Consider the following 25,846-nt stretch of genomic DNA (forward strand, 5'->3'; position numbering starts at 1 on the left):
TTATAGAGCCACTGTGTGAGATAGTCAACATAATTTACTTATTCTCCAACAAAACCTAGTTGAACTTATTGTTCGTCAATACGTTCCTATTACATTACTTGTATTATATGTCATATTGGAGTGCTTTTCTCACTCCGCTATAGAGAAATCCTGCTTTATCTTGGGTTGTGGCTCTGCTCATTAACTGAACAGAACTTGCTCATTTATTACAATGATCTGGTTTCCAAGCAACAATTTTTTGAAGTTGAAATTATATTAAATACCTCTGTACATAGCAATCTCTTGATTACTAGTTTTTGTGTTTATCTAATTAGAAGTGTCAAATATAGATCACATTATAAAATAATTTTATATTAACTTACAAAGAATTTTATGTTAACTTAAAAGGAAGAATAAGATTTTTAACAATGATGAGTCAATTAGAAAGACTTTATAAAGAAGAGTGGTTTCAAAATATACATTTGTTAAAAAACTGGGAAATTTATAAAAACTATAAAATTTCCTTTGAAAATATTTAAAATCTCAGCATCACTATTATTATTGACACTGGCATTATTACTAAAAGTGCTAATTTTAAAAACTTGGGTCTAATCTATAAAAGAACAGGCATCCAGAGTGTCAGTAAGGCAGAGTAAGTACTTTTCTGAGCCCAAAACAATTCTCAGATGAGCAACCCCAAATGGAATTATTCATAAGTTTTCAAACACACTAAGAATATTCGAGAAAATTCATATCTGAGCCATTTATTTTCATCAAGTCTTTTTGATGTCTCTAATACACATGCTAATATGTTTCAATGTTCATATCAGCATGTTTTCTTTTAAAGAAATAGGGGTATATAAATAAAGAATAGCATATATAGGTCTTAAAAAAATTCTTAAGCTCACAGCATGAAATGTCTAAAAGCTTTGGACTCAAGTAACTTCTCCTTTAATACATCCAACTTCAGAGTCTCCGCATCTTTGCTTCTTAAAAATTTTACACTTGCACCTTTGGATGACTACATCCTAGTCTTTGAAGTGGTATTACTAGGGTAATCTATGTGGGACCACTGGAAATAAGTGTGGATCTCTGAAGTTATGGGAAGACATAAAGAAGTCATGGTTTTAATAGAACAATATTAATGAAACATGCAGAAACAGCTTTATGCAAAACAATCAGACACACTTTTAATCTCTCAGAAGACTCTACACCTACATGATTATCCTTCATCTCATTTCATTTTTGTAAGACCATTTCCTATTTCATTATTAGAAGTTAAGTCTTTAACTAAGATGAAAAGTCCAAAATTTCACCTTCTCTGGAGGACTGACTCACTTTATGCAAAAGACTAATAATGACAGAAAAGATTTCAGATATTCAAAGCAATTCCCAGAGGTGCAGTCTCAAGATTGAGAAAGCTGTTTTTGAGAAAGTGGGATGTCTAAAATTCCATGTCAAAATACTTAGTACTAATATTTGCATGAATACAAATTAAAACCATGTTTTATTTTTTCACTTGGCAAATATACTCATGTTTCTAAATTCCATCTTACACTTTTATTTATATTCTTTTGAGGTTGCAAGCAAGCTATCTCATTCATGATTAATGACACCAGTTTGTATCATTAGGCATATGCACACTAAACCACACATAAATTGGAAATAGAAGCAAGTGAAAGTAAATTGAAATAGAGAAATGTGAAATACTGCTGAAACATTAATATTTATCAAGTTATTATCTGGTTATATAAAAAGGTATTAAAATATATTAAAACCACAATTCCTTTGTTGATAGTTCCTTTTAACAATATAACCGACCAGCCAGCGGCCAAAAAAAAAAAAAAAAAAAAAAGGCAGCATTCATAAGCATGTAGTTCAATTCAATTCATCATGACAACAAGTTAAAAAAAAATGTTGAACTCTTTGAAAATCAGACAACAAGAACAAAATAAAACAAAGCCCCTCTTTAGCCAGAAACCAGAGTTAAGCTTAGTTGGTGATTATAGAAATAACTGAAGTAGATATAAATCCTTGACAGTCAAGAGTTCTATAACGGGCACTGAGAGTATGCATAGATAGCATAGATATATAAATAAAATTGGTAAAAAGCCTTATGTTACATTAATACAATTCATAAAAATTTTCTTATTTTTAAACAATGGCACATTAAGACCTTTCTGTAAAAGAGGAATAAGTTATTGATTAGTATTGGGCATTTAGTATGGCTACCCTGAGCTAGATACTGCACTACAGCATAGCAAGTGAAAATGTAGTTCAGAAAAGAACATTTTTCTTGCCTTTGAGAACATCTCATTTATTAAATCTGCAGGACAATTTGTTCCCCCAAAATTAGTGCTTATATTCACTTATCTTAATATGAGAGGAGTCTTTCTTTAAAATAATAACTAATATTTACTGAGTGCTTACTATGTGCCCCTAAATTTATAATCCTCTGGATATTTCCAAAATGAGGTAATAATTGGGACCAAAGTTAGTCTTCCATTTTGTGAGTTAAAGCAAAAGTTTGATAAATGCTAAATGAATCTGGATATTGATAGAAAAGTTGGGCCTTACTGATGTTTAAAAAACAACAGCAACAGCAAAACAAAACAAAAACCAAAAAAACTTACCATCACCCTTTTTTAGTAAAATAGTGCAAAAGATTATTACATTGTGAATATATGTTCTGTTTAGGATCAGTAAGATTTCACTATTCTAGGTTTGATGTAAGTTATAATATCTAATATCTGTTTACTTGCCATTTGTTAGCTAGAACTTACTGCTCTTTGCAACTGTCTGACAATAGGTTAATTTATTCTTTAGAATGCAGCTCCATGAAGAGAAAGGCTTTTCTTTTTTTTCTTTCTTTCTTTTTTTTTTTTTTTTGAGTCACTAATATTTTCACAGTTCAGACTAATATTTATTGAATTCATGCATAAACATTATTGAGCTGGCTACTCAGTGGGAAGATACATCTTACTTTCTGGATTGGAAGTAAGGCATTTTGCCCATCTTGACAAAATGTTGTGCCATTACTTAGATTTACTGACAGATAGCTAATTAAAAACTCAAGCCCAACACCTAGATTAATTACCAACTGTCTCTCATTGAGTAATACCAATTACAAACAAAGTTTCATTCTTTGCTTGTCCTAGTTTCTAGCAAATCCACTGTGGGCTCTGCACTGTCCTGTCCCACATAACCAGTATCTTATCAGTACCCTTATCCTTGCAATATGCAAACATCTGCTACTCATACTTCTAATTAGCAGAATGCCCAATTCTTTCCTATAGGCCTTTGTATTATTATAATGATCAGATTCACAATAAAAATCTTTAATTTGGATCTCCACTGTTTCTTGTAATAGAGTACTCTATTTGTCAAATAGACATTTGAAGATCTGGCCCACAAAACTAAATGTTTTATATATAGATATATATCTCTCTCTATATATAATTTCTACATGTTTTTATTTTCCTTTAATATACTTGTAAGGTGCTTTAATCTCTTAGCTTAATTATTTTGTGGCTCCTATCTCTTTTTTTTTTTTTAAGATTTTATTTATTTATTTGACAGAGAGAGATCACAAGTAGGCAGAGAGGCAGGCAGAGAGAGAGAGAGAGAGGAGGAAGCAGGCTCCCTGCTGAGCAGAGAGCCCGACGCGGGACTCGATCCCAGGACCCTGAGATCATGACCCGTGTGGCTCCTATCTCTTGACCTCATTTATGTCTGTACTGAAATGTTAACTCCTAAAACAGGGGCTCCCCGACCACACTATTTCTTACAGCAAGAGGCTCACTATTTACGCCATTGTCTTACTGAATTCCACCACTCTTCCCAATTTTTTTCCTATCTGAAATCATAATAGCTGTTTATTTGTGTATGGATTTCTTCCTTAAGTAAAAGGAAAGTTGCACAGGATAAGGAAATTTTCCTGAGTATGTTGTTAGGGCTGTTTCTGACTTCCCATTAGCTCAGGGTGGGAGGCACATCCTTGTTCTCAGCTGAAAAGTACTAAGTACCTATTTAAAGGGAACAGGAAGAGGTCCAGGCAACATCATATTGCCCTGACATAAGATCTCACAAGCAACCCCAGCAATCATCATACCACTCTCAGCAATAAAACAAAATATGAAATAAAGCTACACATAGCATTATCCGTTTATTAGCAATAAAATCAGAATGATCCTTAACATTACCATTCCAGGCTCTTATTTAAAAAATATGGGCTAGAAATGCAGAGCACTAAAAACATCACATAATTTCAGAAATGAAAGGCTAAAAAACAACAACAAAAAAAAACCATTCTGCAATACAGAGCCATCTGGAAGGGGCAAACAGCTAAGGCTTTAGTTCTTGATTTCTTAGTGGTAAGCATGCTGCCCTGGGCAACTCTTCCCTTCTCAGTTTTATTTTTTGTCACCTATCTCTTATCAGCTTGACAATCTAGCCAGCTTTTTTGTAGCTACTTAGGAACATTCTATTCCAGTTTAAAAACTGTGACTATTAGAATACAAAATTCAAAATATGTATTTTTTTTCTTTTAGTGAGAGAAACAGCATGCATGAGAAGGGGGGGGGTAGGGGAGGGGCAGAGAGAATCTTAAGCAGGATCCATGCCCAATGCAGAGCCTAACCAGGGTTCCATCTCCCGACTCTGAGATCATGACCTGAGCTGAAATCAAGATCTGAAGCTTAACTGACTGAGCCACCTAAGTGTCCCATAAAATACATATTTAAATAAGCAAGAAAATGCAGTTATATTTGAAGCATTGGGATAATCAATGCCTTTAAAAGCAGGACTTCTTGTCCTTATGATAAGGGCTCTTAGAACCTCATATATTCCTCTTAGTTGGCAATTTGTTCTTATGCAAGTGCCCTATCTTGCAAATTGTCACTGGTTTTTACAGAGTGACCAGTCACAATATATCTTCAAAATATATAGATTGGGGCGCCTGGGTGGCTCAGTGGGTTAAAACCTCTGCTTTTGGCTCCCCACATGGAGCTCTCTGCTCAGCAGGGAGCCTGCTTCCTCCTCTCTCTGCCTGCCTCTCTGTCCACTTGTGATCTTTGTCAAATAAATAAACAAAAATTAAAAAATATATATAGAGAGAGAGATTTAAGCTATATCCCAACTCAGATTTATTTCACATCCCTGAATATAATTATGAGTATGGACATAGCCACTGAATTTTGGGGTCATTTACTGTACCTTATAATTAATTTTTAAGAAAAACTTAAATGGCAAATGAATGCAGACATCATTATTGCTTCATTTTAGCCAATGTACTTGATTATTCAAATTTAGATTCTTTCTTTCCTCCAGATTGAACTTTTAAGTCCCCTTCCTATGAGCATGATTTAAAAATTGTATCAAAATAATGTCATGTGGGAAAAGTAACAAAAAGACTTTTGATACCTTCTCAGATTTTCAGCAGATTCTCTGAATACAGAATGAATTTTAATGATATCAGTTTTTCCTCTATCTCTGCTTTATTTGTTGCACAGCATGAATCACTTTCTAAAATTTTTCCATCTATTCAGTTATATATATTTTTGTCTGCTCTTTATCAGAATATGAGCCTTTTGAGCTCATGGATATTTTCTGTCTAGTCCACTTTTTATCCCATGTATATATAACAGCATGTAACATCTAATTACAAAAGAAGAATCAAAGAATATTAAGGGTTTGATGAATTATATACAGGAGCATGTTTCAGATTTTATTGTTCTTTTATACAGATGATATGCATACAGGGGCATTTATTTCAACAAATTTTATTGACTCAGTCACTTGAAAGACATTTATTGAGCCCCTTTGAATTCTTTACACTTTCATTATTTTGAACTAAAGGGTACAATTTCATAATAAAATCTGTATTCATTCTTAAATAAACTTGAGAAGTAGATCTCTCCGAGGTTGTATTTCCATCAGAAAATCAATTGGTATTATTAATATATTCAATCAAACACTGTTGACTAGAAAGATAAATCTGGGTAGTAATTCACGCTTTTCGCAAATAATTTCTTTTAATTTGCAGGTACATAAGATAGCACTTATTTGTCCTACTGACTTCAGATCAAGTCATAGGGTTTTCTTTAGTCAAAGAAAAATGAACAGAAGTGATGTATGCCCCTTTCAAGAATAAGATCTAGGAGCTGGTACATGCTTTAACATGCTCCCTTCAAAAAACAATTGATACTGTAAAAATCATTTTATGTTAATATATAGAAACACTTAACCTAGTCTACCAATATCTATTGGGCACCAAGATACTTTCTAAAGAAAGGATAACATAAAATTACAGAAGAGACAGTATAAAGTGAAATATATATATATATATATATATATAGTTTTAAGTGTAAATATTCTTCAGTTTCTTTTTCTTTTTGAAGACCTATTATTGCAACACCTTATACCATAAGCATAAGCATATATATGTTCAAAATTAGCTTCCCAAAGCAGAGGAGCTGCTTATTAAATATAAGAAAACTACCCATGAATTTTTTATTGTGTCACTTTGCTAAGATATGAGTCTCTGGGAATAAATTTTAGAGCATTTTAAGAAAAAGAGTTCCAGGGATATACATTAAAGTTATTTTACATTATAACATGAAACTTCCTTTAGATTTTGTTTTTAAATTGTACCATTTCCATTTCCTTGAAAACATTACATTAAATATGTGCCTGCATTCATCTCAGTAGCAGTTCATTTTCTTCTTAATATAAACAAACATATTTAAGAATATTTTCTTAACATATTGAAATGAGAAACAAATATTCATTTTCAAAAGACAACAAGTACATAAGTACATCTTCTTCATCTCTGCCATTTTGCTTCCTTCCTTCCTGAAATCTACATTTAATCATCAAATCCTCCTGATGTTGCCACAGCAATTTCTCCCCAATCACCAAGGCAGCAGCACTGGTGTGGGTAGTTATATATCACTTGAAATAAAACAACAGCTTTCATCCCCTTCTGTTCCTTCTGGATTTTGTACCACAGTAATGATCATTTGACTCCTCTATTTTGGCTCTCTCTGTGTCTCCCCACTTCTCTCAAGGTAAGTCTAACTTCTTTGGAACCATTCATATGGCCCTTCATGTCCTTGGTCCCTCATATATCCAGCTTGATCTTTTCCTTTTCTCTTGCACTATGATCCAGATATGTTGCTTTATTTTCAGTTCTCTAAATTTACCATGCTGACTCTATATCCAGGAATGTGTTAATTCCCTCCATCCCTTGATCTGGGTAACTTCTATTCACCCTTCCCATGTAAGTTTGCTATTATTTCTGTCAGCATTCTTCACCTCCCAAAGTTACCTTAGGTTCCCCTCCAATGTTTTCCTACAGTATCTTATATCCACATCTATCATCATATCTATCAAACTGTATTGTAATTGACTGTTATCTATCCCCTGAGGACAAGAACTATCCTCCTACCTACCCATCTTCAACCCTTTGGCAACTCACAGATATTTGGCAGAGTACTTCATATATTATTTCAGCTTAAGTACACACTTGGTTGATTACATAAAAGAATTCTTCTTTCTTATGAGTGACCTCTTTGTAAATTGACATGAGATATAGAATGTAGACTTAAGCATTCATTTACAATAAAGCCTAACCCTATTTTGTCTAGTCTCATTTATTTAAGGTACAGCAAAGATGCTATTCTTGTATTTGTATTTTAATTTATAAACTTAACTGTGTGTGTGCATAGAAGGAGCAGTAAGAGGTGAGGAGACATAGATAGCTTATCATAAGGGAGCTCTGGGCCACCTAGCCAATCTCCTTTCCAATCAAACCCCATCATTTACATTCTAATGATTCATAGATGCACACAGAGTTTCACAGCAGTAAAGCACAGACGTTGAGATAAGAGCCTTCAAAATTAAACAAGGTTAATATTCCAGTTTCCCAAGTCCTCTCTCTCTGCAGAGTATGGTAATATAGCTTAACATTTGTAAGATTATGTCTGTACCTAAACAAGAGTGATGCTAATTTCAAAGGAATTTTGGTGTTTAGTATTATTATTTTGGCATATTTTAAAATTTATATTTATGTTTATTCTGAAACCAAACAGTTATTTTATTTCTTCCTCATTTACAATTAAAAAAGCAAAAACAAGTATTCATATCATGTCATAATTGAATAAATTATAAAATAACAAACTGAGGAAGAGATTTCTGAAGTCAGAAAGGTTTGCATAAAATATAGACACTGTAAGTGGAAATGTAGATGTATCCTCAAATACGGAAAAGATTAAAGGAATAAAAATATAATATTCAATTATGTGGGCATAGATATATAAACACAGAAGTATATAATTTGAATTAAAATATGTATAACAACTAAAGTTAATAAAAAGAAGTATTAAATTTCAATAAGAAATTATTACAAAAAAAAAAGAAATTATTACAAGAGAAGTTAGAAAACAAGGTGAAAGTCTACCATTTAAAAATGAAGAAGAAGGAGAAGGAAGAGGAAAGAAGAAAAAGATCAAGAAAAAGACACAAGGCTCAGATAATAATAGTCAGCTGAATTACACTTGTCAGATTCCACGCCAAATGGGTTGCGGTCAAATCTCAGTTTCACCTCTGATTTAACTCTCTGACCTTGAGTGAGTTACTTAACCTTACCCTTTCTTCATCCTTAACATAGAATAACAGTAATATCTACCTCATTATGTTGATTAAATAATTAAATATGGCAGTATATATAGGGCACCTAGAATATTATCTGACTGTATGGCCTACATACTTCAAGAACAGCTGATGAGAATAAGTAATGACAAAGCTACTCAAACTACTGCCTTCAAATTCCTATTCAATCTCCTGCTCTATCTCTTCAAAAATGGTTTCCAGGTCTTGGAGTCCCCTAAGGCAACTTAAACACTTTATGATATTTTGCATTCCTTGGTTGGATTTTTTTTTTAATTTTTTATTTTTTATAAACATATATTTTTATCCCCAGGGGTACAGGTTGAAATAGATCAGAAAATTATAAAAAACCAGGCAAGCCATTATCAAGCAACTGTAAAGCAGTAGATATCATGTAATATTTTAAAAATCTGTCAGGTTCAGCACTTATTATTCAAAGGTAAATATTGTTTGTTCCAGCCACTTAAATTAAAATATTTTAACTGCTGAAAACTAATCAGGCTTTTGTTATGAAAATGGCATAAAAATATGTATGATTCCGTATTTTCAGGCATCTTAAGAAACTAAACTGAAAATGATAAAGCTAAAGTGATGGTAATTTATAATTAAAAATGAAAAAAAGTAATAGAAAATGGGTACCAATTCAAGATGATTTTGACAATCACTCATTTTTGAAATTTGAGGAAATGGTCACTTAGGAGTTGTGTCAGTGTTTCAAGGTGGTCACATTTCTTCGTGAAGCACTGAGTCATTAGGAAACTACCAGATGTAAATTTTAGTTCATACATACCATAATCAAGTAACTTAATACCTCATTGATAGGTTTCTTTAAAAAAAAAAACAACAACAAACTTGAAAATATATACAAATACAAACCTAAGGAACTGTGTATATCTTTCCCGGAAGAAGCAAAGAAAACATTTGCATTTGAGTTCTCAGTCTACCAGGTATATCGTCAAGATCAACTGTGGACTAATATTTTTAATATTAGTGTTAGAGATACAGCAAGCCAGGCATAAGAAGAGGATACAGCTCTGGTTGAGACCCACTGTACCCATTATAAGTTACCCATTATAAGATGTACATTTCAAATTCATTTATTCCACAAATGGTGTTGGACAGCATATGCCAAGCTCTGTGCTTGAAAGAGCATTTACCCATTCATTTTATATTGAGATCATACAGGAATCTTAATGATAAGAAAATGCTAAAAGATGAAGATGGAATCTGATCTTAGTCTCTTCAATATAGAAGGGCAATATAAAACAGTGGTTCTCAAAGTATGGCTCTGAAACAGCTTTATCAAGATCACACAGGAGGTTGTTAAAAATACAAACACTTGGGCCATACCCCAGACCCACTAAATCAGAAACTGTGGAGGTGGGGTCCAGCAACTGTTTTCCCAAGCAAAAGAAGTGATTCTGATGCAAACTCAAATTTGAAAACCACTGCTGTAACACAGAAAATAGTGTGTTCAGTTTATTAATAGATATAGTAAAGAGAGTACAAATATAGAGCATAAATTCACATACAAATCTGAATTCAAACAACTCACATAGTGTTAAAGCATGAAAAAAAGAAAATGAAGCCCAAGTGTTTCTCAATCGATGAATGGATAAGGAAGAAGTGGTATATATAAAAGGAATATTAATCAGCCATAACAAAGACTGGAATCGTGCCATTTGTAACAACATGGATGGAGTTAGAATGCTAAGTGTAATGCTAAGTGAAATAAGTCAGAGAAAGACAGATACCCATATGATTTCACTCATATGTGAAATTTAAGAAACAAACAAAAAAATGAGTAAAGGAAAAGGGAGAGACAAACTAAGAAACAGACTCTTAGTTACAGAGAACATACTGATGGTGACTAGAGGGGAGGAGGGTGGGAGATGGGTAAAACTGGAGATGGGGACTAAGGAGTCCACTTGCAATAAGCACTCTGTGTTGTATGGAATTGCTGAATCACTACATTGTATACTTGAAACTAACATAAACTTGTATATTAATTACACTAAAATGAAAATAAAAAGCTTAATTTAAAAAAGTCTCTTAATCCAAAGTCCACTCTCCATTTCAAATTCTGGTATTTTTTTCCCTTAAAAGTAGGTGAAGGGAACAAGATGGGATTGGGAGGGAGACAAACCATAAGTGACTCTTAATCTCACAAAACAAACTGAGGGTTGCTGGGGGGAGGGGGTTTGGGAGAAGGGGGTGGGATTATGGACATTGGGGAGGGTATGTGCTTTGGTGAGTGCTGTGAAGTGTGTAAACCTGGTAATTCACAGACCTGTACCCCTGGGGATAAAAATATATGTTTATAAAAAATAAAAAATTAAAAAAAAAAAAAAGTAGGTGAAGGGGTGCCTCAGTGATTCAGTCAGTTAAGCATCTGATGTTTGATTTCGGCTTGGGTCATAATCTCAGGCTCATGAAATTAAGCCCCATATCAGGCTCTACTGCTTGAGATTCTCTCTCTCCCTCTGCCCCTCCCCACCCTGTGTTTTCGCTCTCTTTATCTAAAATAAATAAATAAACTTTAAAAAAAAAGTAGAATAAATGACTGCATTCCACTGAACTTTATAATCCTAGTCATTTAATACCATGAATATATATATATATATATATATATATATATATATATATAATAGCACAGAATATATTTTATATATATATATGTTATACATCTATATAGAATCCATAATAACTATATTTACAGACTGTAGGACATGCAATTTAGACATTTAATAGGTGTTCTTTTATCCAAAGAAAGATATCAATCAGGTTTCTCTTCCTAATAAAGTACTAATTCAAATGGACAACCAGGATAGGCTCAGGGTAATTTAATTTGACTTGTAATCAGTTGACCTTGGAGTAACATTAAACCTACTAGATATTTTTTATTCCATCGCTCCCTTAATTACCTTAAAAAACTAACACTGGTTTGTCAGTATTTTTTAACTCTAGGCCTTTTTTAAACTTTTAAAAGGTATTTGAAAGCACAAATACCACCCTCCCATCACAGTCACACATTCTTTCCTTAGTTTCCCTGACACAACACATTTTTCTACCTCATAGTTATTTCTTTTTCACTGGAACCTCTTTCCTTGCTGTGTTCATGCGGTAAATTTATGTTCTCTACATTTCTGCTGCCTTCACTTCTTGAGTCTAATGCTTCTGACCCATAAGCTAACATATTGGAAGGGAAGTATTCACTCAAATTCTAGTAGCATGTTCCCAACCAGGCTCCCTTTATTTGGTTTATGTTCACTATCATTCAAATTTAACAAGTCCAATTTAAAAATCTGATCATTCTTGCAAATCAGTCAATGTGATGCAAACTTTGATTCAATATCTTACTTTTGTCAATAATTTAACACTCTTTCACTCCAAAAGTCTTTTTGAGGTTGCTCATTTTCCACTATATTCAGGATCAAGAAAATTCTCCTGAGCAGTATTACTACACAAAATGAAATCTGTACAAAGGGCCACAGACTCAGAAAAACTCTTCAAAAAGTAGCTGGAATTTTCCAAGACAAAGTACTCCTATTTCACAAAGCCTTTCACATCAAAGGCCCATGGCTCATCAGGGTCTCTCAAATTTATTATATTTATTCCTCCTAGAAAATACATTGTGAATTTAGTATTTATGGGAATACATGAAGAGTAAATGTGTGGTATCCTTGGTTTGGAAAATGGAAATAACCACTTTTTATGAACTGGCTTATGGCTTATTTCTTTTCCAGAGCCAAAGAAACCATTAACAAAATGGCTTCTTTAACTTTCTCCCTCCTGCTCTCTTCTTCCTCTATATATTTGATGATTTCCAGAACATTCACTAAAGAGACTGAAGTAAATGGGAGGGAACGAAGGTCACTGTACTTTTAAAAATCATTTCTCAAAAATTAAATCAATATTCAAGTTCTATTTCAATATTCTCTTAATTCAATTTTTCTATCTTTCCCCTTCACGACTCTTACCTAAATCTTACTCGACCTTACTTCAAAAGTGCCTAACTTTTTTTCTGCCTCTATAGTAGTATCATTTAATATACTATATATGATATGATTAGATTAGTCTACAGAAGATGCTGTTTTATTCATGATTTAAGACTATGCAATGAATCCAGATTATCTATCAATTCTCCACAGACTTCCTTAGGCTGACATTAAATGCCCTATGTCCAACAGTTCCTCCAAACATCTCTCTCAACAAAATCTGTCCACCTGGCTTCAGTCAATCATGTCCATTGCTCTAATCTCACTTACTTCAGCATCTGTAGACTGCTAATAGTTTTCCTTATTCAAGTTGCTAAAGCATAAGAAGTCATCCCCCATGACCAACCAGTTCCTTAAAATTTTCTGCTTCTATAAACACATTAAACTAGGTACTTAGCAATATTAATAACCACGATGTCACCCATATAGTCATTTGCATATACAATAAATTTATAAATTTCAATTACTATGATCTACTATAAAATAAGGCCTTTACTTTAAAAATTATTTAATAAAATAACAAAAAATGTTTTAAGTGGAAGGAAAAATAAGCTATGTCTCAGTCACTACAGTCACCTGTATGAAGACCAAACTGAAACTGATAATAAATTCATCTAATAATTATACTGAAACGTATACTTGCAATTAGTGATTTCTTGATTAGTCATTATTAGTGATTACTATTTATTAAAAGAAATTGAATATAAACCTATTAAAAACTAATAAACCAGTCTCTACGTTGGTGATCACGTCTCTTAACCCCACTACCTGGCAGTACTAACCATTTCTATAGCTGTTCCTGTGGCATTTTGTACCTATTCCTATGATAGCAATTGCTTTAACAAGACTAAAAGGGCAATGCTTCCTTTTTGAACTCCTGGTAATCACTGTAGGATTAATTTACTTCAAGTTTTATTGACTGACTGTGTGATCAAGTGAATATGATAATTCTAAGCATTTTAATGTGTCATAATTCAAAGAGACAGGAACAGTGGCAATTTTATTTTATTCAATAAAACACCCTACTTTCCAAAGGGGACACTCAAAAAGCCACATTCATTGTGCATCTCTTACGGCAGAGCATAAAAATATATAAAACTCTAAAGTTCTTTATTATTAGAAACTACAGTTGTGTATGTTTCAAATGTCGCCAAATAATGTTTTTGTTGTTCATGTATATTCAGATGAGTCAGAAACAGTTTTCCTTGTTTCTTAATTCCTTAGATACCAAGGGAAACAGACATTCAAATAACCTTTTATCTTTGCTGTTAAGCAACAAATGAAGCAAGTAATTAGAGGCTAGTAGCTGTCTAAGGAGATTAAACAATTGTTTAGCTGAGCCTAAAAAGTATAAATTAAGGACATTAAGATTTTGAGAAAACTTTTTTCCACACATTAATATTTTTGACTTCACATAATGTATTTCTTCTCTTTTTAAGTCTCTTAAAACAGTGCTTCCAGAATGCCTTTTTTTTTTAAATACACTGCAAAAACTCCTAAGAAAAGTATATAAGCCAACACACAAATATGAAGACAATTTTCCTCATCATATTTAAATATAGGCCAAATAGCTTAATTGAAATAATCAAGCAATTTCATCAGAAAGCTGCAGAAATGCTGGGTTCAGTCTACCAACTCCATTCAGCTGAAGCTTTAATAATAAAGTAGTGGTTTTATTTAAGAATAATTTAAGAATAGATAAGAATAATTATCTTAATTTAAGAATAGATTAATTTAAGAATAGATAAAGTTTCTAATAGTTTCTCACTTAAAAACAAAATAGGGATCTCTAGAAATGAATGTCATTAATTTTTAAAAAATCAAATTTGTTTTTCAGACTTCATCCAATATAGAAATGTATTACATAATCAAAGCCATGTTCAATATAAAAAGGAGAGGTGCTCTGCCCTAGCTAACCTACATATTTTGCAGATAGAAGAAATTATTTAGATATATAGGCTCAAAATAAAAATATAGGCTTGTGGCGCCTGGGTGGCTCAGTGGGTTAAAGCCTCTGCTTTCGGCTCAGGTCATGATCCCGGGGTCCTGGGATCGAGCCCCACATCGGGCTCTCTGCTCAGCAGGGAGCCTGCTTCCCCCTCTCTCTCTCTGCCTGCCTCTCTGCCTACTTGTGATCTCTCTCTGTCAAATAAATAAATAAAATCTTTAAAAAAAATATAGGCTAAAGTAATAAGTCTTTAAAAACAGGAAATATGTGACATTAATTATTAATAATCCCTTGAAGAAAAGTTGATCTCATAATCAAAGGCATAAATATTAATTACTAGGAAAGAACTTCCATTTTCTAAAACTTATGTTGCTGGGGGTACATTCCTAATGTTTATTTAAATATCATCTAAGTTGATTCAAAAGCTCTTGATTCAGGATTCTGAGATAGCTTGGGAAATTAAAAACAAAAGCCATTTGTATGTAATATAAAATCTTCATTGCAGTGACCATCAGATCAGAATTCAAGAATTTTTTTTTTTTTTAAGGGCTGGTATCTGATTGTATATTTAAAAATGTTGATACCTAGGGGCACCTGGGTGGCTCAGTGGGTTAAGCCACTGCCTTCGGCTCAGGTCATGATCTCAGAGTCCTGGGATCGAGTCCTGCATCAGGCTCTCTGCTTAGCAGAGAGCCTGCTTCCCTCTCTCTCTCTGCCTGCCTCTCCATCTACTTGTGATTTCTCTCTGTCAAATAAATAAATAAAATCTTTAAAAAAAAAAAAAGTTGATACCTAAATGTACATGCCTGAGAAAGGAGACATCTAAATTTTCTAAGATATTATAGAAGAAATAACCTTACTTTACATTAATACTTTTGTTTCCTATTATTAAGCAAGGGATAGTCTTAAAAAAACTGTATCACTTTCATTGTATCTAGGATGCTTTTGCCCTATCATCCTGAGCTTTGGTGTATAAGGAAATTTTCAAAAGAAATGTTGTCTTTGAGGCTATTTTGCATGTAAAGACTTTTTCATGTAAGGGTTAAGTGTAAATAACATGGTAGTGGCAAAAACAAGTGGATATACATGTTCTTTCTGTTCTACAAACGACATCTTCCTATTCACATTGGCAGATCTACATGAGGCCATTACTCCTTATTGAGATCTCCCCAAAATATGTATGAAACTTTCTCATGGCAAGACACAGTATCTGAGTAAAATTACCAATTAAAATGAAGCAACATAAAAAAAAGCACCATAGGAAGAAATAATACTTATCTCTACACATAAAAGAAAATCCTAAGAATAAAGAAACCCAGAAAGAAGCGAGGCAAGGAAAGAGTTAGCCTCACAAATTGTGTGAGAGACAGGAATTGTTTTCCTGACTAAGGCTTATAACACCAGAAGTATGTTTTCCTCTAGTGGAAGTCATGAATCTAACAAACTTGGAAAGAATAGTATTAGCAGTAGCCTTACTGATCTGATCAAGAAGGCTTTAGACTAAGACTCAAGGTGGAAGAGAAAAATGTGAGTCTGTAAAATGGATATTATGGAAGACAACAGGTTTGAAATGAAAATAAGACACAGGGACAAAATGTCCAGAAATTATTTTGTGAAAACCATGGCTTGGAATAATTCTTAGGCCTAGGATGTATGGCATACCAAATAAAACTAAAATATAGTAGCTGTGTTAAGGTCTCAAAATGCAGTTTCTTTGTTTTTTGGTTTTGTTTTTTTTTTTTTTAGTCCTTATACAACTCTGGTGGCTGAGCATAAGAATTGTCACAGATGTTCAAGTAAGGAGTGCCCTGCACAGGGGAAGCTGGCCTGTGGGACAAGTGCAGATATATTCCACTCCACATGAAATTGCCCAATAGGTATCATTATTTTCAATTTGCGGGGTAGGAACCTAGGCTTAGGTATGTTCAGAAACTGGCTCAAGGGTATCTAGCTAAAAAATGATGAGGCTAGACTGGCTAGAATTGCAAGCCAAGTATGTCTGGAATTCATAATTTATAAAAACATAGGGAAAATTATACACAAATAGGCACACATATGTAATTTATTCTAAAGTAGCGGGGTATGGGGAAATTATCTAATTTGTTCACAAGGAACAACACAGTGACTGGAAAATGTATGTCACTGCATATCAGGGAGTTATATACTAGTTTTATGATTCAGAAACATAACGATAGGAATTTATAGGAGATGTTAATGTAGAAAAGGAAAATCTGGAAAGAAGAGAAACTGCCATTTGAAAAGAGTGTAGTTATCGTAGCGAAACATAGTGCAGAAAGTTATTTATAAGTAATAATAACTCATTTACAAGATGTAAATGAGAAGGACGGACTTCAATTAGCCAGATCTCTATTAGGAGGAAGTCTAATTCTACTAAAAATGTATTTGGGGGGAAGACTTTTATGGTAACTACTTTTCTGCTGAATTTGACGTAGAAAGTAGAGATGTTAGGAATGAAAGTTTTGAGGACTGTGAGAACAAAGGAAGGGAACAATGAGCAGAGTTGGGAAAATTGTGCAGACCAAAAACGGGTTTACAGGGAGCAGTGGGTCATTTCCCAGATACTCCAAGAAAATATACCTAAAGAAAGTGAGAAACCAAAGATGAACTCCTGACTTTATCATTGCAAATAAACTATAACCAGAAAAAAGGAAAGACATGTAAGGAAAATAATTTAATTTTACAGATAGCAATTTGGTATTTAGTTCTTAGGTATTTCAAAATAGAGATAATACAAGATGAATGTGAATGACCAAATCAAGTGATAAGGACTTAGAAAATGAGTTGATGTGTCTAAAGTCAAGAATGCTCTAAGAAGTTCCAAATATGAAAGATCTAAAAATGTTAGCTGTGTTAAGAGAGAGAGAGAGAGAGAAGATAAGAAAAGAAAAAGAAAAAGGAAAAGGAAAAGAAAAAAGATAAGTCCACCAGCTGAAGGAGAAAAAACTGCTAAACTTTCTTGTGTATATTTTCTCTATCAGAGAAGATTATCATCAAATTAGAACAAATAGAACAAACAATTTTGATACCGGTTTAAGATTTACTCAGATATCCTTAGGTACTAAAGTAAATGAGGGATAAAAAGAAAGTTTCTCAATGATCCATTGCTGTCTGCTGTGTCTGCGACCTGTGAATACTTAGACAAGAAAGTGATGATTACCAAATACCAGGATACATTCACTAGAAAAGTTTTTTTTTTCTTTTTCTTTTTGCTTATTAGACAAGAAAGACAAGAATATTCAACTAACAATTTATCCTAATTTGAATGCTGTATCTTACACAGCCTTTTATTTTAACTTCTTGAACAAGGTAGAAACACACTAGTTTTATGATAATGCAACTGAGTGGGTTATTACTGGTTGATCAATCTTCCTCCAAGCAAATTTTGTCCTCTTTACTGTAGAAACTCAAAATGCTATTCTGTGATTTCATTAAGGAAGTGGAAAACAACACTTTCTAAATCTGTGGATAATACAAAGTTGTGAGGGATCAAATAACTCTTGGAAAACATTTTGTTATACAGAAACAGTCACCCCTGATAATACACTATGTAAATAGGAAACAATGTAAAGACTTACATTTAAATTTCAGAAATATCATTTGCATCAACAAAGGATAACAAGGCTTAAGGACAGTTCATTCCTAAAGATCTATTTTCACAAAACCTGTAATCTTCAGCTACCTTAGGAAAACACTGTACTTGATTGTTTGTGCTAAATTATTTCTATTCTTCAGATACATTAAATTCACTCTTAAAATATCCTCTCTCTATACTTTGAAACCCTTCGATTAAAAATAAGTAAGACTTCTAGCTCCTTAGGAAATAAGACAAAGAATTATGCAGCACAGGTAAGAGTGAGCACATCCTAAATGTTTCTTTCATAGCAAGAATCCAATGTTATTTCTATTGCATATCTCCCTGTGAAGGATTTCAGAAGGCTCAAAGGATGTCACTTTAAAATGTCTGCTGGCACAGTAGAAAACGTAAGTTAATTCCAAACATTTGTGGTTAACTCAGAACAATTCTATGTAAAGCACGATTATCTATCATGTGGGAAAATACATTCTGGAATATGCAAAATGATTAAAAATTTATAGCAACATATCATAATAACAAGGCCTTCACAGAACCACAAACAGAAAAAACAAAAGACAAGAATTAAATTTCTCACCTGCCTGATACCCAACCGGTATGCAACAATCCGATCTACTGCATCAGGATTCATTTGTGTCCATTGTAGACTGTAAGAATAAACACGGTGTCTGTTTTGCCACACAGGATTGTAGGTATCGTAATAGAATTCTGGAGCATAGGCCTTTCCTAAAAATAGAAAGGGTGCTTAAATTTGAATGACGACATATGACAGTCAAACATGCTTGTTCTTTTGTGGCCCTTTTACCTCATTCTACCATGTATCCCGGGAGTAATTCTTCTACTTGAAAAGTCATTATTAACATCTAACCAATTTTCTGGAGAATTTTGGGAATAGATAAGAAGATTTCCTAGTTGATTAGATGAACAGTGTGAGAGGAAGAGAAGAATCAAGCTCGACCACAAGTGTTTTGGTCTAAGGAACTGAAAGAATGGAGTTTCCATCAACTGAAGTGAAAAACTATGGGAAGATCAAATTCTAGGGGAGAACTTCAGAAGTTATTATTTTTTTAATTTTTTTATAAACATACAATGTATTATTAGCCCCAGGGGTACAGGTCTGTGAATCACCAGGTTTACACACTTCACAGCACTCATAATAGCACATACATTCCTCCCCAATGTCCATATGCCCACCATATGGACACCCCTCCCCCGGCAACCCTCAGTTTGTTTTGTGAGATTAAGAGTCTCTTGCGGTTTGTTTCCCTCCTGATCTGAATGATCTAAATGGAGACATCAAATGGTATATACTAGTCTAGAATTCCAGAGAGGCCAGAATTAGATCTATAATCTTATTAACCATAAGCATATAAATAGATTTTAAGTTTAAAGCCATGAGACTGAAGAGATCACCAAGGGACTGTGAGTATATAGAAAAGAAGACTAAGGCCTGGGGCACCTGGGTGGCTCAGTTGGTTGAGCATCTGCCCTTGGTTCAGGTCATGATCTCAGAGTTCTGGGATCATGCCCTGAGTTGTGCTCCCTGCTCAGTGGGGAAACTCCTTCTCCCTTTCTCTCTGCCCTTTCTCCCCCTTGTACACTCTCTCTTTCTCTCTCAAATAAATAAATAAAATCTCAAAAAAAAAAAAAAAAAGCCTAAAGCTTGACCACTGGGGCAATGCAAGGTTAAGAGAGGTGAGAGCAGATAACAACCTCAACAAAGCCTGAGATGGAACAAATCAGCGAATGGGAGGAAAATAAAACTTGTGGCATCCTAGAAGTCAAAAGTAGTATATCAGCAAGTGAATGATCAATTCTATCAAAAAAAAAAAAGTCAGTAAAAATGATAATTTGTGTTTATATTGTGTTTGGTCAATACATTTGAAAATACCTAATGACTTAATAATGACATGAGTATTTGGACCAATAACAAAGAAGACTTTATTCAGATTTTAAGGATATATGAAATGTCTATCATGTATATGACATATACAAATCCTCTGGTTTTTTTTTTTTTTCAGTTATCAAATTGGAAAGTGCACAGACCATTTGAATTATAGATCTAACTTCTTGATATTCTATAATATAGTTATTTTCATACCTTCCATTTTTTACCTATAAGTATTTATTTATTAAGTTAAATTAACCATATCTAAGGAGAACCTATTAAATGCCATATAGTATATTGCCAGTGGGGATACAATGAAGTACAGCCTCTGTCCTCATAGAGATTGCTAACATTTCTTAAATTTTTCAAAAGCTTTGTAGTTCTTACTGAACGATGAGTTAATAAGGTGTACCTTTATCACTCCTTTCCTTCAACATCTTTTCTGTTTTTCTTTTATAAAATTAGTTTAAATATTAATATCCTGAAGGGTTTTTCCTTATGGGTTTCTCTTTGCAGGAAATTCTCTTACCCGGTTTTTCATATTTCTTACTTAGTCATTTATCATCTAGTGCTTGCAGAAGAGCTGGCTCATAAAAATTACTAACAGATAATTAAAGGATGGATTTTGCCCATTAAGAATAGAAGTGATAGTCTCTATTATCCCAGAGATGTTCACTGGGAAAAAAAAAACAATATCAGATGAACCGAATGTGAATTTTGTTAAATTTATAAGTGAATTTAAACACATGAATTAAATATCTGAATTTTAGTAACTTTTGAAAAATTCTCCCACATCAACATTATATGCACTGGAAAAAATGTTCTATGGATATTCTATTGAATTGAAAATGGATTGAAAGGAGATCTCCTGCATAAAAGGAGATCTCTAGAAAAGAGCCATCACAAGCATTTTATTGTTTTTTTTTTAATCTTTTTATGGTACTTTTCCTTATTACTAAGTGATAGTACAAATTCATGCCCACAACTCTTCAGAGCAAAATCTAGATGAGAGGAAAATAATATTCTGAATAAGGAAATCAATACCCAAAATATCATTGATAACTTGTACTTGAGACCAAATGTTATTGAGGATGTGCATTTAATGGTAGCCTAGATAAAGAAGTAGGGGTTTTGATTATAAGTAAGCATCCAGGGACGCCTAGGTGACTCAGCTGGTTAAGTCTCTGACTCTTGATTTCAGCTCAGGTCATGCTGTCAGGGTCCTGAGATTGAGTCCTCTCTGGACTCCATCGTCAGCCAGGATTCTGCTTGGGATTCTCTCTCCTGCTTCTGCCCCTCTCCCCACTGGTATGCCTGCATAGATGCTCATGCTCTCTCAATTTAGTTCTAAGCATCACTTTGTTCATAAAATGAATGATGCATTCCAATGGAATGAGTAGAGAGAGTAGAGTCATAACTTGCAGTTTGTTTGGCATTGAAAAGAACAAAAAAGTCTCTCAAAAATAGGCAGATGCAGTTTTCTATAACCTGAAATTTTATCAGAGAAAGAGAATCAGTCAAATTTTAACCAATCTGTGAAATAAGGTGACTACCAGTGGGTGGATATTAAAAGGAAACATATTTAAGAAACTCAATCTTAGGAAATAAACTGAGGGTTGCTGGAGGGGAGGGGGTTGGGAGAGATGGGATGGCTGGGGGATGGACATTGGGGAGGGCATGTGCTATGGTGAGCACTATGAACTGTGTAAGACTGATGAATCACAGACCTGTACCTCTGTACCTCTGAAATGAAGAATACATTGTATGTTAATTAAAAAAAAATCTGATGTTAAAATGTTCTACCAATCCTTTCTGACTGTGTAATGAATGACCTACCTCAGAAGACTGATTTTCTTTCATCAGGGGTTTTTTCGGTCAATACCTACCAGTCATTTAGCAGGGCTTAGGTGGGTGACTTTCCACAAAGTGGCCTTTAAAGCACCTCTGAGTCTCAAGTCTATAGGGTGCCTACTCTTTATTGTACTACTTTAATTGTACTAAGCATACTAATTTATAAATTCCATTTCATGTTTCTAATACCTGTAATCTAATCCTATTTTCTTTGTTGACTGCCTGGAGAGTAACTGGCTGCCTGTCATAAATGCAAATTGCCATAATTCAGGATGTTATTGTTTACCTAAATAAATACTTTTAAGGTTATTGAAGCAGTTTAACCTTGAAAGTCAAAAAAATCCTCAGGACTCTGTGATTAATATGAATTTGTTTATCAAGATTCTTTTCAAGTTCATCTAATGCTTAAGTATTCCAAATAGATCAAATTTCAATGTAAAATTCCATCATCTTTACATTTAATTGCAGATTATTATGAAGGATTTCCAGTATATTTTTATTTTATTTATTTATTTTTAAAGATTTTTTTCATTTAATTTGTCAGAGAGAAAGAGTGAGAGAACACAAGCAGGGTGAGTGGCAGGCAAAGGGAGAAGATGAAGCAGGTTCCCTGTGGAGCAGAGAGCCCAATGTGGGACTCGATCCCACCACCCAGGGATCATGACCTGAGCTAAAGGCAGACACTTAATGATTGAGCACCCAGGCTTCCCTCCAGTATATTTTCTAAATATTTTATCTGATTTGATATATCTGTATTACTATAGCATAATATGTAATACCAGTTCATGGAACATCATTATAGGAAATAATTTAGAGAAGATTTGTTCCAATATCTCATATGATAGATGAATTTAGGAACAGAATAGGAAAGGTGATGATGTACAACATTTGATGTTAATAAATAATCAGATAAAACAGGCCCCATTACAAATTTAGACTTTGACTCGTAGAGAAAGTTTTATTTTAGTTGAAGATTTTATTTTATTACTTTGTTAATTTTTAAATTGTAGTTGAATTGCAACACCTCAGAGTTAGTGGTGAAAAAGTTTTTAGATGGTATGGAAGGAATATTGAGTAGTAAAAACTAATGACTGATAAATAATTTTGAGGTGCCTAAGTGGCTCAGTCAGTTAAGTGTCTGAATTTTGATTTGGGCTCAGTTCATCGTCTCAGATCATGAGATCAAGCTCAGCTCAGCATGGAGTCTGCTTTCCCTCTCCCTATGTCCCTCCCCCTGCTTGCTTTCATGTACTCTCTCTAATCTCTCAAATAAATAAATAAATAAAACCTTAAAAAAAAAAGACAAAATCTTGACTAGTTACAGTTAAATATAGATATTATTGCTTATGTCTCAGCAAATCTGTACTAAATCTGTTTTGGATTAACCAGCAAAGAAAAGAGCTTTCTAATTTTATTTAAGAAATAATTTTTAAAAGTAAAAAACAAAACAAAATAAAACAAAAAATACCCCACAAATACACAAATTTTTCTGATTTCAGAACCAGTCATTTAATATTTATACAACCATTTTGTAAGAAGCATACCGTAATACTAAGGAAACACCCTTATAATAATCATAGGCTTTGACAACCAAACATGACATCTGCTGGCTGAACACAGAAAGAATTCATAATTTTTTTTTCCTTTTTATCTTCTGGGCATTTTTCCTCCTTCCAGCAGGCATGCCAAGAAATTTTTTTCTCTTTTATATTCTAGTTTAATTTTTATGCAACGTTGTCCCAGTTTAAATCTTTTTAGACTAAATGACCTAGAACTACATATATTATCTAAACTAGCAGATAATTTTTAGATACATTATATATATATGAATCTTGGTTCTTAAAATATATGTAGGTAAATTATTTAATTGTTCAAAATTTTAAATAGAATTTATATAAAAATACATTTACTCTATTTTGCAAATATCTTTTGAAAAGTAAGTTGATCCATTCATCTGTTGAGGGACATCTAGGTTCTTTCCATAGTTTGGCTATTGTGGACATTGCTGCTATAAACATTCGGGTGCATGTGTCCCTTTGGATCACTACATTTGTATCTTTAGGGTAAATACCCAATAGTGCAATTGCTGGGTCATAGGACAGTTCTATTTTCAACATTTTGAGGAACCTCCATGCTGTTTTCCAGAGTGGCTGCACCAGCTTGCATTCCCACCAACAGTGTAGGAGGGTTCCCCTTTCTCCGCATCCTCGCCAGCATCTGTCATTTCCTGACTTGTTGATTTTAGCCATTCTGACTGGTGTGAGGTGATATCTCATTGTGGTTTTGATTTGTATTTCCCTGATGCCGAGTGATATGGAGCACTTTTTCATGTGTCTGTTCGCCATCTGGATGTCTTCTTTGCAGAAATGTCTGTTCATGTCTTCTGCCCATTTCTTGATTGGATTATTTGTTCTTTGGGTGTTGAGTTTGCTAAGTTCTTTATAGATTCTGGACACTAGTCCTTTATCTGATATGTCGTTTGCAAATATCTTCTCCCATTCTGTCAGTTGTCTTTTGATTTTGTTAACTGTTTCCTTTGCTGTGCAAAAGCTTTTGATCTTGATGAAATCAAGAAGATGTGGTATATATACACAATGGAATACTATGCAGCCATCAAAAGAAATGAAATCTTGCCATTTGCAACAACGTGGATGGAACTAGAGCGTATCATGCTTAGCGAAATAAGTCAAGCAGAGAAAGACAACTATCATATGATCTCCCTGATATGAGGAAGTGGTGATGCAACATGGAGGCTTAAGTGGGTAGAAGAATAAATGAAACAAGATGGGATTGGGAGGGAGACAAACCATAAGTGACTCTTAATCTCACAAAACAAACTGAGGGTTGCCGGGGGGAGGGGGTTGGGGAGAAGGGGGTGGGATTGTGGACATTGGGGAGGGTATGTGATTTGGTGAGTGCTGTGAAGTGTGTAAACCTGGTGATTCACAGACCTGGGGATAAAAATATATGTTTATAAAAAATATATGTTTATAAAAAATAAAAAATTAAAAAAAAAAAGAAAAGTAAGTTGAGATTTAAATACAATTTTATGCGTCAGCTAAAAGTTCAGGATACAGTAAGAAGCTATGACATGTCACTTTCCTGGTCTAAAATGTTAATGTAGAACCGAAATTTTTCTTAGATGCTTCTCTAAGCTTGCAAGCATGAAAGAATTATTCATTGAGGGTCAAAAAGCACAGAACTGAAAACACAGCACTGAATAAGAGTATAGAGAAGAAAGGAGTGTTGTTGGTCATTATACTCTTAGGAGTACAATTTAAGGCCCATAGAAGATGAGGTTAATGGGCCAGTGCAAGATGAGAAGGTAGAAAAGAGGCCACCACATATAATCAACATCAGTAAAAATAGCTGTCTCAGACAGAGTCTACTAGAAAAAAATTTTCCCCTCACCAGGAAAGAAGATGACAAAAAAATTTACATTAACAAAAAATCATCCTTGTCCAGTGACACCACTGGAGCACTTGAGTAAATCCAATATCAAGTTGCTTTTGAAAGACAGGCTCTCAATTTAGACCACAGAGAATTTCTCTTAATTAAGCCTCAATGAATCTGAATTCAGAATACAACATTACTAATACACAAGAAAATGTTCAACTATGAGTGATTAAGAAAGCCAATGAACAGCTGGATTAGTCTATAGACAACAGAAACATAAAATAGAATTTATAAATAAGTATGCCCAAGACCACTGAAGAATTACAACAGAGAATGATAAATACTATGGGACCTTCTTTGGAAGATTAATTAATACTCTCTATTGGGATCAAAGGTAGGCTTCATAGGGGACATACTGACATCTTTGTAGATCTTAAAGAAGAAATTGTTCATAGACAAGGATAGCTTATGGAGGGATAAAGAAGAGAAGAAACAAAGCATGGCCT

The 25,846-nt window shown here is 33.6% G+C and overlaps 1 protein-coding gene across 1 annotated transcript in view; it reads right to left on the bottom strand.

The window, feature by feature from the left end:
- Nucleotides 1-25,846, bottom strand: part of MDGA2 (MAM domain containing glycosylphosphatidylinositol anchor 2) — an 879,614-nt gene that overhangs the window by 78,041 nt on the left and 775,727 nt on the right. The window contains exon 10 of the mRNA XM_059182014.1: nt 18,783-18,931. Coding sequence (XP_059037997.1) covers nt 18,783-18,931 — 149 coding nt within the window. The remainder of the gene's footprint in view (nt 1-18,782; nt 18,932-25,846) is intronic.

Source organism: Mustela lutreola, chromosome 7, assembly GCF_030435805.1.
Source record: "Mustela lutreola isolate mMusLut2 chromosome 7, mMusLut2.pri, whole genome shotgun sequence".
Lineage (NCBI taxonomy): Eukaryota > Metazoa > Chordata > Mammalia > Carnivora > Mustelidae > Mustela > Mustela lutreola.